This window comes from Erithacus rubecula (assembly GCF_903797595.1).
Source record: "Erithacus rubecula genome assembly, chromosome: 14".
In the NCBI taxonomy this organism is placed as follows: domain Eukaryota; kingdom Metazoa; phylum Chordata; class Aves; order Passeriformes; family Muscicapidae; genus Erithacus; species Erithacus rubecula.
In genome coordinates this window covers 2,814,645-2,826,757 of record NC_136666.1, presented here as the reverse complement: position 1 = coordinate 2,826,757, position 12,113 = coordinate 2,814,645, and the positions used below count along the sequence as shown (strand labels likewise).

The window sequence follows — 12,113 nt, the reverse complement described above, 5'->3', positions numbered from 1 at the left end:
TCCACCCAGAGTGTCCCATCAGCCACAATGAAGTGACTCCCCCAGGGAACCTTTAACCACCTGGATCTGTCCCAGCAGAAGTTCCTACTCCAATTCTTGCTGAGCACTTAACAGAAAAAAAGACCAAAGTCTTTGTGCCAAGGACACACTAAAAGGAACCCTTTAACGAAGAGATTTTGCAGCTTTAATAGAAAATATCTCCACCTTTGCTACCATTTAAAATGCCCTTGGATCATTTTTAAGGGTGGGATGAATTTGCAGTAATTCAACCTAACAGGATCCCATGAAGTAGCTCAGAAATAGACTTGCCATATTTAAAAAAATACCTAAATTTTTGTTCTACTTTCCAATTGCAGCTGTGATCTGGGAGCTGGCCTCCTGGAGGAGAAACTTTCAGCACGAGGAAAGTGGAGAATCAGGTTGTATGAAAGGACTTGAAAAATGATGGTCAAATATCTCCTGTAGTTTACCTATCACCTCAACTTCTCAACTGAATGCTCTATGTTTTAAAGAAATTATTTTACTTCTGTTAAAATATTTAAGTAAAACTCTATAAGAAGTAGGCTGCAAGGGGGGTCACATTTGCCATATTTACTCTTTTTACATGTCTTATTCCCCCCTCCCCCTGACTAACATCTCTTCCAGCCAGAAGATGGCAGCATGCAAGGCAAAATTAACACTGGGAAAGCCAGAAACTGCCTAAACCATGAAAGAGATCTTGTTCTTGTCATTCTTACATTCAGGTGATGATATAGAAATTGTGGATGGATACTGGGAAAAAAGTAATTCAAAAACCTATAAAAGTGATCTCCATCCAGCTCAAAACTACTTGTTTTAAAAATTATCTGTTAAATACTTGCCCCCAAAATATGGTTTTGTTCTTGAATCATTTCAACCTTTTGAGTTTCTAGCTTTAGTAAATAAAGACTAGAAGGCATTTTTGGCACAAGACCCTTCTGTTTGTGGTTCTCTGCCAGGAAATTCCGAAGGGAAAGGATGGGAAACCTTCTCAGACATCAAGATGAGCCAGAAAATACCCTTTGTGGGAACACCACAAACATCATGAGGGCAAATGGCAATAACTGGGGGTTTGAAGTTGTCTCCTGTATGAGGAAGGGACCAAGTATTTTTCCTCTGACAGAATAACCTGTGTTTCACCCACCCATAAGGTAACTATGGTCAAGGGACTTGTCCCAGCAGGCAGCAGTGCTGTATGCTGCACAGAAAAACTTCCTGAAGCTCTCTCTGAGTAGCTCAGGACAAGAGATCTTCCTTCATTGCTAGCTCTTCAGCTGTACTTGGGATCAGCTGGTGGCAGGTACTTGGACTCATTTTTGTCAATTTATGGCTTTAATGAGGTGGGTGGAGCAAAATGACTGGTTTGTTATCCAGGTCCCACTCTCTAAGGATGTTTCCAGAGGATATTTCTGGTGTGATTCCTCTAGCCAAGGCTTTCCATTTATGCAGCTGCTGCAGAAAAGCTCTCCAGGCTTAGGTGCCAAACAAAAGTGAAGTTAACATGTACTGACAGGAACAGCCAGGAGCTGCTCCTCCCACTTGGGTCTTGCTGCAAGATAGATTAACCCCTGGCTATTCACCAGCCAAAAACTTGAATCTTGGTCTTATCAGGAAGCCCTTAATCCTTAAAGGACCTTGGAGTCAACTGTACCTGCAGCAGGCACCTCATGTATTGGTGCCACATGGGTTTCAGCTGGGGCTGCAGATGCTCTGGGTGTTTGCTGCTCTGAACGTAGGTCAGGAGCATTGGATTCAGTGGGCCTCTACTCTCCAGCTGGGATACACAACCAGTGACTTGATGACCAGGAAAAAAATGGGCAAACAGGCAGTGCAGCTGGTGTCTCATCATATGCTCAGCTCCATGGGGCTGCATGCAATCTCTCATTCATCCAGCCAGCAGCACTGGCTGCTGAGCAGGACGTGCAGAGGCTGTTTTGGAAAGTCCTAGCTGGAGGCAGGAGCTGTGTGAAGGGGCTATTCACTGCCAGACTTGCCTTCATGTGACTATCACAGGACACAACCAATGGTCTGGACAGACACCAATCTCTGTACCTTTGTGTTTGTACCCAAAACACCCCAAGAAGCACCAGTCCAGCTTTATCACAGGCTTCTTCTCTGCCATCTGCAACAACCAACTGGGCTCTGCTAACTAATACAAATAAACAGTCTCTATATTTTGCTATTTGTGATGATCCTGACCCAAAAAAGCCCCATGCCCAAAGGCTGGTCCCAAACCTGCAATACAAAATACAGATGGAAACACTGGACATTGGCAGGACATACAGATGGAAGGCAGCACACAGCACACAGCATCAGAGGGAGCATTGGCCTAGAGAGCAGAGCTCACCACACCAGGGGGGAAAGTCCTGACCACCAGTTAGAACAAGTGCTGGAGAGCAGAGGAGAAGAGGGACACAGCAGAGACAGGAGAGAGGTGACACCTACTGCTACTTGCATGCAGTGAGAGCTGTTAAACCAGGTGAGCAGAGTCCCAAGGAGCACTTCCAAGGAGTGCAGTGACCCAGGATGCTCCCAAAGATGGAGCTTGCCAAGCACCAGCACAGCACTTTTCACATCCAAGAGGGAATGATTCCTGCAGCTACAATTCCCTTTGCACATGGGCAGCCTCCAGGAGCACAGCACTCCAGGTATGGCAGGGGGGCCGTGGTTTGGTGGTGAACAAGGCAATGCTGGGTTTGTGGTTGGACTCAGCAATCTCAGAGATCTTTTTCAACCTAGACCTATATGATTCTATGTAAAAAAAGTACATTTTAATACTTAAAATTCTCCCTTTTCCAATCCACAAGCAGGGACTTGCATAAAAGTACAGCCAGGTTATCTCAGTCCATAGAGATGTGTCTTTCAATCAGATTTGGAGTATTCCTGTCCCAAGCCCCCAACAAACTTATCAAGAGCAGGCTTAAAAAATATATGGAATTTGTAAATCTCTGCTCTGCCCTCTTCCAGAAAGGAAATTATCCTGAGAAAAATTATCCTTTATAATAAGATCTGCTAAAAGAAAAGTCATGAAAAGCCCTCCTTGGCCACCTGCTTTTCTTGGAAAAGCAGCTTTTAGGATCTCACGGGATGTTTGCCAGACCCACAGCAATGCTGTGGCACAAAATAAATCCCTGGATTTTTGTTTCATGCTTTTTTTTGTGATTTTATACTCAGCTCCACATCCTGTACTGCAGCTGGAGGAGAGGAACATGGCAGCCCTAACCAGCACTCCACCCAAATTCTCACAGCAGGACATGATTCCCGGTGTTTCTCCACACTCCTATTTGGACATCTCCACCACCTCTGGAAAAAAAATTCCAATCAGGTTGGAATCTGTTGGCCTCTTCCACTCCTGAAACCTCTTGGTTTGTGATTTTCCAAAAGCAGCTTATGTGGGTGGGAGATTAAGCCTGAGATACAAAAGTCCACTGTGCTGGCTCATGTTGGACCTGCTAAAGGATACTCATCCCTGTGCTTGGAAAAAACACTTAGGTTGGTTGTCTTTGTTTTAAACCCACTATTTCACTCTCATTACAATTTCATTGTCCAATTTCCATGGTTTAACTTTCTCTAATCTGCTGTCTGCCAGCATCATTCTGATAATTGAGGGCTGAATAATCATTGGATATTGTAGCTAACGATAAAAAAACAAAAGTAAAAAAGCTGCAGGATTTATATATTTTTTTTGTCTGTTGCTTTTTGGACAACATTTACTTCCTTTTTTTTTTTTTTTTTTTACAGATGCAAAAAATATTCCAAGGGGAGGATGGGAGGATTGAGTTTGAAGCACCCAAACCAGGTAATTGTGCAATACAAGTTGTAATGCTCCAGGAAAACTGTGGGAAGTGTAGTGGATGTTTAATCAACCCAGGAGCAAGAAATAGAGTTTGGATGGAGCTCTGAACACCCTGGCTCAGTGGAAGGTGTCCCTGCCCATGGCAGGAAGTTGGAATTGAGATTTAAAGTTACTTCCAAACCAAACCATTCTGCGATTCCATGATTTTGCCTCTGTTTCTGCTATGTTTGCCAAATTTACCCATCTACAGCATCCTTGGGAGTGGGAAAAGAAGCAGTGGAGGGATCAGTGCAGCTAAGGTTAGCGAAGAAAGGCGCTCTCGCTCAGTTTCACCTCCCCATCACATCGGACACAATTACCATTTCGGAGTCACTGTAACAGGCCTGCCCCAGGCGGGCTGCCTCGGTGTGAGGAGGGTGCTCAGAGGAGAGAAGAAACTCAAAACTGCCATCGTAATCCTCTTCCTCCGTATCCCCCTCCCCATCAGCAAAAGTACCTCTAGTCAAGAAATCGGAGCGCGTCCGCGCCATGCGGGCTTTCTTTTTATGGCTCGGTCTGGGCACCTGCTTGACCAAAGTATAAAACAAAACAAAACAAAACGAAAAGAAGGGTTTTAAAGTAAAAAGGACTCTCTACCCATGTAGCCTTAAGACATCTCTGAGTGCCACTGAACCCCATGGAGGGGTTGCAGTATTATGTCTAGTGAAAACAGCAAAGGACCAGGAAGGACAAAAACCAAGACAGGACAGTGAAAATGGACAATCATGGGTGTTACTCAAACGGACATTAAACCAAACCAAGACAAGACGGCGTTGGACAGTGTTTGCCATCAGGATCACGGGATCCTTTTATCCAGAGCTGCTACAAATTATTCCTACAGGGCTTTTTATTTTAAGAGAAGGTGTGGAGGTTACTGTGCTGTCATATCCCCCTTCCCTACCCAGGTCTAGCAGCCCTTGTGCTTCAGAGTTCACTTCTTTGAAGTTTTTGAGGGAAAACTGGCAAAATAAGTTGCTTCCCCCTTTTCAATAACTTATGTTTTCCTTTTCATGGGAAGAGAAAACAAACAAGTCACAACTCACCTCGCCTCTGCCAGACCCCGGCATCTTAAATGGCTTCCGTGCTAGTTCGCCCTTGGAAAGGCACTGATGATTTGCCTCTCTGCTGAAACACACAGAACAGAGATCTTTCATCCTCTCCCAAAAGCCTTCTCACCATGCTAGCCCAGCTCCTGAGAGCACACAGTCCAAACAGTCAGGACTAAATTGCAAGTCTGAGGTCATGGGGTTTTGGAATTGCTTGGAATTCTTCTGAATTGGACTTAATACCACAAGACAAAAAGAGAAAACATTCTACCTGTCAACCTTATACAGCAAGGTGGTTATGGATTTTACCTTTGTACTTTGGGATTCTCAAATGTGACTATTCTGTTGCTGAGCAAAAATTAAAATACAGAAATTCTTAATGTCTCTTTCTTCCTGTCGCTTGTTCATGTTGTGGATGAACCAGGAAAAGAAAATTCAACCAGAATCTTCTCCTGCCCTGTCATAATGGCAGAGAAACTACAAGACACTTGGAGGTAACTTGAGTTACAGTCATTCACTGGGAACTTTTGCCTTGGAAAGGGTGCAGCAGGATTTAGGAGGGGGGTCATTTCTATCCTATTTGGCCAAAACCACCCCAAAATTAGGCAAAGCACCTTAAGCAACACAATAAAGTGGGAGCAAAAGTTGTCCCAAGATCTTACTGCCATCTCCAGAGTCTGGAACAGCTCAAGGTTAAGACATGCATTGGAGCTGAGCAACTAAGTCCATTACAGGTGTAATTAATTACATATGTGAATGATAGGGTCTCCAAAGAGCATTCACTCCCAAACTCTCTCGGCACAGCTGGCGTTTTTTCATCTGCAGTGGTCATGCCATCCACATGGCTTTGTTGGATGTATTAATTCTATGGGAAACAAGGAAAATCCTGGAATTTTTTGCCTCATTGAGTCATTTCTATTCCAACTAGCTGAAATCCTAAGAACTTATTAATAATTTTTTACTTTGAGAAATAAACTCCTATCCCCATTCATGTAGGGCAAATAGCAACAGTATTGAGCCGGTTTATTGACTCCCTGCACCTGCTAATGTCCATGATTATCTCCCCTGGAATATATAACATTGTAAGAGACTGAGAAACCATATTCCAGGTCTTCTTTTCTCTCTGACCTCCATCCCCTTGTTGCTAGAAGATCAAGACCCCTCTGTTTAACTATGGGATGTATGTAGACTCCAGAAACAACGTTCTGTCCCTTTGTACAAAAAGGTCCCTAGCAGAAGAAAGAGCCAATGGAGAAAGCCTGGGAGAAAGCCTATAGAGAAAGCCTAGGAGAAAGCCCACTCTCTCTTTACTCACTGGAGGCCGAAGGGACTGTCTTTTGGAGTGAAAAACATGGAGCTTGCCCTGGTCTCCTCAGTGGCCTGGTTGGGCAGCCGCGGTTGCCGGAGGCGCTCTGTCCTTGAGAAGTGGCTGCCCGGGTGGTCCTTGGGGTCCAGAGCTGGCTTGGAATGGCAGCGGGGCTCCAGAGCTTCTCTTTGCTCCACAAACATGCTGACAGGTCGGTCCTTGGGGGCACTGTGGGCTGGAGAGCTTGCCCTGGTGCCAACAGTGAGACCCTTGATGTCCACTGCTGAGGCTGGAGCCGAGCCTGGGGCGGGGCTGTGCTCCCCTCTGCTCTGGGGGTGCAGGATGAGCACTGACTGAGGCCGGCTGTCTGCTTTTTTGGCTGGTTTGAGGGAAGGGTCCTTCACTCTGCTCTGCTCTGTCCTCTGCAAAGCCTCTACCCTCCCTTGCTGCTCGAAGGCTTTGCGTTGTCTCTCCAGGATTTCCTTCTGCTGGCGAATCTGCTCCATCATCTCTCTCTCATTTTGCAGCTGAAGCTGCTTTTGCCGTTCCTCCTTCTCCACGTTGAGCTTTTCCAGTCTCTTGATGACAGAACCTGGAGAAAGGGCCTGTGCTGCTGTCACTGCCCCACGTTCCTCTCTCTTGGTGGAGGGTTTATCCTCTTCCTCTTCTTCCCCCAAGGCTTTGCCCTGGTCTGACTCAGAGTCCTTCCTGGCCTTGGAGAATGTAACTGTCCTTTCCTCTTTTTCCACTGCTTTATTCCTCAGGTTATTCTCCATCATCTTCACATTGTCTTGTGGTGGAATGTAGAAAGTTGGGAGGTTGCTGGAAAGGAGGGTTTCTCTTGGGTGAGCTTTTATAACATTCTGGGGGCCACCGACCCCACGCTCCTTCCTGCTGAGGTTATTGGGCAGCACCGTGTCTGCTGGGGTCTGTCTGCAGCTGGGCAAATCACTGCTCCCATCTGCTGCACAGGAAGGCTTCTCCTGCAGCTGAGCCTGGGGACTGCTGGGCAGGGAGTCCACAGAAAATGACTGTGCATCATGATCATCTAAGACTAAGGAAACGGGTTTATTATTTGAGGTATCTTCGCTGCTTAACAACTCGAAGCTCCCTTGAGAGCTCTCGCTCTCTGGGGTTCCCTGAGGGGAATGCAGTGCCTCTGACATCAGCTCAGAGGACCAGAGCTGCTCCTCTGAAGGTGACAGCCCACCTGTGGAACGGACCTTGAGCAGCTCCAAGCTGAACTTTGCCTGCTCCAGCTCCCTCATCCTCCGGCTTTCCCTCTTTGCGCGAACCACTTTTTTCTGGTTGAGATCCTCCAGAGACTTGGGCCTCTCTCTCACGATGATCTCCTCCTTGGTGTCCATCCCACTCTGGCTGCTGGCTCTCTCATGTCTTTTGTACAGGGAAGTATCCAGTGGGTCCATGTGATTCACACGATTATTCTCCATCAGTGATATATGTTGTTCTACAGCTCTCACTCGCTCTTCGAATGAGCTGTCCTCCCACTTAGATGGGTCAGAGCCCTTAATTTCCAAAACATCTCCTTCCAGTCCATCCTCTTCTCTACCCGCCAGGCCATTCTCCAGCTGCATCTCTTTTAACTGCTGCTCTTTCAAAGCTCTAAACCTGGAAGAAAGCAGAAAACCAGGATATTCAGCCCTGTGTCCACTCAAGGCACTGCACTAGTGGTGTCTTATTACCACCACCACCACCACCACCTCATCACCACCAGTATCTCAAGCAACCCTCCTTGCACTTCTGGTGCAAGACTAGGTAAGGCACGTTCAGTTTCAAACCTTCTCCTCCTCTGCCATCTCTGCTACTGATGGGTTGCCCCAACGCACCTGATAGCTCTTCTTGTGCCGATGGCAGGGAATCCAGACTCCATCCCTGGTCTAGCTCCTTCATAAGCTGTTGGAGCCAGAAAAGCTTAACCCATCACACCCCCTTGATTTCTCCATCTTCGCCATCCTGCCTGGACTGCATCTGGAACAACTAACAGGGGCTTGTGCCTGGCACCAAGCTGTCTCTGCAGCTCCCAGATGTTCCAAGCGATGTTAAGGTGCTCCACACCTTGCAGGCAGCATCGCTGGAGAGTGAATCGTGACCTGCCTCCCAGCCAGCGAGCCAAGGCATGGCTGGAAAGCCTGTGCCCCCCACAGCAGCTGGCTCCAGTATCCCTTGTCCTTGTGAGCCAGCACAGCAACCAGATTGGTGAAGAAATCTGAGTTAAAAATAGGCTACTTAAACTGGTGCTGCTGCCAAGGGGGAAAAAAAAAAAAACCCTTGCAAGTATTTATGGCCTTGGCTTTGCACTGCCTACGTGCTCCAACCTGAAATAGGCTCTGCTTATTCCAAGAGCAGGACACGAGCTAAAAAGCCCAAAGCGTGGGCAAACCAAGGACCAGGGCAGGTCGGGAGAGGATCATGGATGCTACGAGGGGACACCACCCTGTGCAAGTCACTGCAGTGCCCTGATTCCCACTGTGAGCATCACCAAAGAGCAGGTTTCCCTTCCCCAGAGCCCCACGGTGTTACCTCTGCCGTGCCAGGTACCCGCGGCAGGCGGCCTGCAGGCACACGGCTCTGCTGCGGCGGGCTGCCAGCGCCTGCCGGCTGCGGTGTCCCCGCCAGGCCGCCTGGATGCTGGTGGCGGCGGCGTGCCGGCGCCTGGCGTGCTCCCGCCAGCAGCTCTGCACCAGGTGGGCTGCCAGCTGCATCTGCAGGAAGCGCCGCCGCTCCACGAAGCCCCGCCAGTGGGTCTGCAGGATGACAGCGGCTCTGCTGAGGACCACGGCGTCTGGGGACGGTTTGCCTTTCTTTCGGCTCTGGTAACTACGCCAACATCTCTGCGAACACAGCAGGGGGTTCCTTGTAATGGGTGCTGTGTGAAGATGGGACAGCAGCTGCCTTCATGCAACCTCTCCATTGCCAGTGTGGAATCCAACAGCAGCACCCACCTGTATGGTGATGGCCGCGTGCCGCAGGCTCAGGAACTGCCTCCTGCAGAGCAGGCTGCGGAACCAGTGCTGCAGCAGAGTGATCCTGCGCAGCACCTCCTGGTGCAGCAGGTCTTGCAGAAGCTGCCGCTCCTGCTCCTTCATGAAAACCTGGCCAAAACAACCCAAAAGACACCAGCATGGAAAGCTTCCCAGATCACAAGGCAAATGATTTAATTTTCCTGGTTTCTGTGTCCTGGATGCTCCCAGGAAAGTTGAGGAGCTGATTTTTGTGAAGGCAACTCTAACAGATTTTGCAGCAGCCTGTGACTGTCTAAATTCTGAATTACAGAGCTTTCCCATCAGGGAAGGCAAAATGAGGACCATCATATCAAGCTAAGTATCCACACACACAGAGATTTTGAAGGACATGAGTTTTTTTGTGGCTGCCTTATTACAATCAATAACAAAACAATACTATTCCTTGCTCTTTTAAGTTAATAATATTAAAAGTTTCATTTAAATCATTAATTTTTGGTAAACAGAAGAAAAATAGTTTCATTAAGTAAAACCATATATAGATGTTAATTTATCAGACAGAAATACAAGCAAATGTTATATCTGTGTCTTAAAGGCTGAGCTGAGGATGAACATTTACCATTGTTCTTCCAACTTGGTAATTGTCTGGAACAAGTTTTATCTTCCGGAAGAAATCATGGATATTGTGCTTAGATGGGCTGACCCCTTGTGGCAAAAGGACATGGAAATGGTTCACAAAATCCTGGAAGGAAAAAAAAGCAGCACCAAGATTTGGTTAGTTGGGTCCTGCTGCCTCTTTCTCCCATAAATAACAGATTTGCTCCACTGGCCACATGAAACGGGACCTCTGGAGTGAGCAGAAGGACAGATAACATTTTATGCACTGGGGAACACCACATTTCATCCAACATTTGTGGTTTGATGGGAAAGACATCAAAGCAGGGATCCAGCAAGGTTCAAATGCTTTTCAGCGTGGGAAGAGAGGTTCTGCAGGAGCCACAGGGTCAGTCCCAAGCAAATAAATGCTCCACATCCCCAGCAAGAGCCACGATGGAAGGAGGATACCAACATCTGCAAAACATCCCTCAGATGCTCCAGCCATTACTGCTATGAGGATTCAGAGTGGAGGAGGTACAAGAGGATAGATCCTCCCAAGCAAGGTTAGGAGCCCTGCTCCTAGCAAAAAAATTTCAAGCATTTTTCTTTTTCTAAACAGCTGCTGTGCAGAACATGATGTCTGCCCCAAAGCAGCCGCTAGCAGGAAACCAATCAGCACCAGCATGAAAGCATGAAAGGACTGACATGTACACAAAACCTGGCAAACACATGGAAAAGAAGAAAACAGGAAAAGCTGGCTAACTCTAGCAGTTCAGAGGATGCTGATCACCCTCCTGATGGGACACAGCCAATACAACAGGGCAAACACTGTCCCAGTAATTCCAAATGCAGAAGAGAACGTGCAAATCAGACACTTTTTCCCAAAAGGCAGTCCATGTTGCAAAAAAGCACTGGTTTTGTTCAAAAACCATGTTGCAGTGCTCACAGCCCTCCCTGAAGTCTAGATTGGCTCATAGGTAGAGAACAGCCTGTTGCATCCACTAGAAAGCAGTTACCCTGATAAGAAAAGGACCAGCAACACTCAGACAACTGTGCTAATGCTGCTGAAGGTGGGAGAAGGAGCAGAAAGCCCCTGTACTCGACCTGGAAGGAGTACTTGCAGCTGTATCCGGACTGGCGGATGCGCACGGTCTCCAGCATCCCCGTGTAGCGCAGCTGCCGCAGCACCAGGCTGTCGTTGAAGCGCAGGGGCAGCTGCAAGGGGACAACCACAGCAAGCATGAGCAAATATTTCCTTTCACTGGGGCTTTTAAGTGCGTGGATGGGTGAAGGGTTCAGCAGATGTAGCACATGTGCAGGACACACACATTGTCAGTGATGCTACAGGAGGGAGGGAATGTGGGTCCTCAGGAACTGAACTAATCCCACTGGGATCGAATCCTGTTTGCTTCTGAGAATTTCAAACAGTTAACCAGAGAAATAAAACCACAAAAAAAAGATTTTTTTGCATTTGAATTGAATAAGATCCCCCAAAGGCACAATTAATGGGTCAAGCAACTAAATAATCTCCAATACAAAAAGGTTTATCTTTAAATGCCTGGGTAAAACTCTGAAGGATTAATCCACAAAGCATCCCTACATTTTGAAGAGAGGATCCTTGGTCCATGACACAATTAGATAAAGTCAAATTTAAGAAATATGAGTAATTGTGATCAATGTAGTATACTCTAAAAGTATCTGCTTTTATTTATGGCAACTTTATTTTAAGGAAGCTTTAGGGCTCAGACCCAGCACAAGTGAATTCATGGCTCTATAAATCTCTCTTATGGGTGGTCAGAAGTTTCAAAGCAGTCAAATTCATCTATTAAAGCCAATATATTTTTCATATAAATTAAAATACTGCATTTGCATACACGTGTTTCTACAAATAGAAGAGCCAGTTCAGTTTAACAAGAACGACACTCAAGTGATAAATCCATGCTTCCCCTTGCTCAAATCTTCTAAATCCAACTCCATTTGAGGATTTGCTTCCTATCTAACTCCTTGTGAAATTGGACAGAAGTTTCTCAGGCTGATTTCTAGCAGGATTACTTTCACAGGATGTCATTTACCTTCTCAGCATTGGATCTGATGCACTTGACAAAATATGGCTCTGCTTGGTCAAGGGTCTCCATCAGTTTGTTGAGGGATGCCTGCAACAGGGGAGACACAGGGAAGGGAGAGGAGACCACAGTGGATAATGAAAATCCAAATACTAAAATCACAAACCAACAGAAATTGGAATTAATTATGAGTAAAATGAGGCACATGGGAAATTATTCCCCCAAATGAATGTTTTAGCACAAGCAACTTGTGCTGATTTTGTCTTT

At 46.7% G+C, this 12,113-nt stretch overlaps 1 protein-coding gene across 13 annotated transcripts in view; it reads right to left on the bottom strand.

The window, feature by feature from the left end:
• The window catches only part of MYO9A (myosin IXA), a 164,032-nt gene that overhangs the window by 15,896 nt on the left and 136,023 nt on the right, over nucleotides 1-12,113 (bottom strand). For 5 of the 13 annotated variants that reach the window (XM_079317799.1, XM_079317793.1, XM_079317794.1 and 2 more), the window contains 8 exons: nucleotides 11,856-11,936; nucleotides 10,888-10,998; nucleotides 9,806-9,928; nucleotides 9,169-9,318; nucleotides 8,747-9,057; nucleotides 6,215-7,834; nucleotides 4,897-4,978; nucleotides 4,174-4,380 (listed from right to left, as the gene is read on the bottom strand). In XM_079317799.1, coding sequence (XP_079173925.1) covers nucleotides 4,174-4,380; nucleotides 4,897-4,978; nucleotides 6,215-7,834; nucleotides 8,747-9,057; nucleotides 9,169-9,318; nucleotides 9,806-9,928; nucleotides 10,888-10,998; nucleotides 11,856-11,936 — 2,685 coding nt within the window. The remainder of the gene's footprint in view (nucleotides 1-4,173; nucleotides 4,381-4,896; nucleotides 4,979-6,214; nucleotides 7,835-8,746; nucleotides 9,058-9,168; nucleotides 9,319-9,805; nucleotides 9,929-10,887; nucleotides 10,999-11,855; nucleotides 11,937-12,113) is intronic. The other 8 variants (XM_079317802.1, XM_079317800.1, XM_079317804.1 and 5 more) reach the window with 5 other exon arrangements.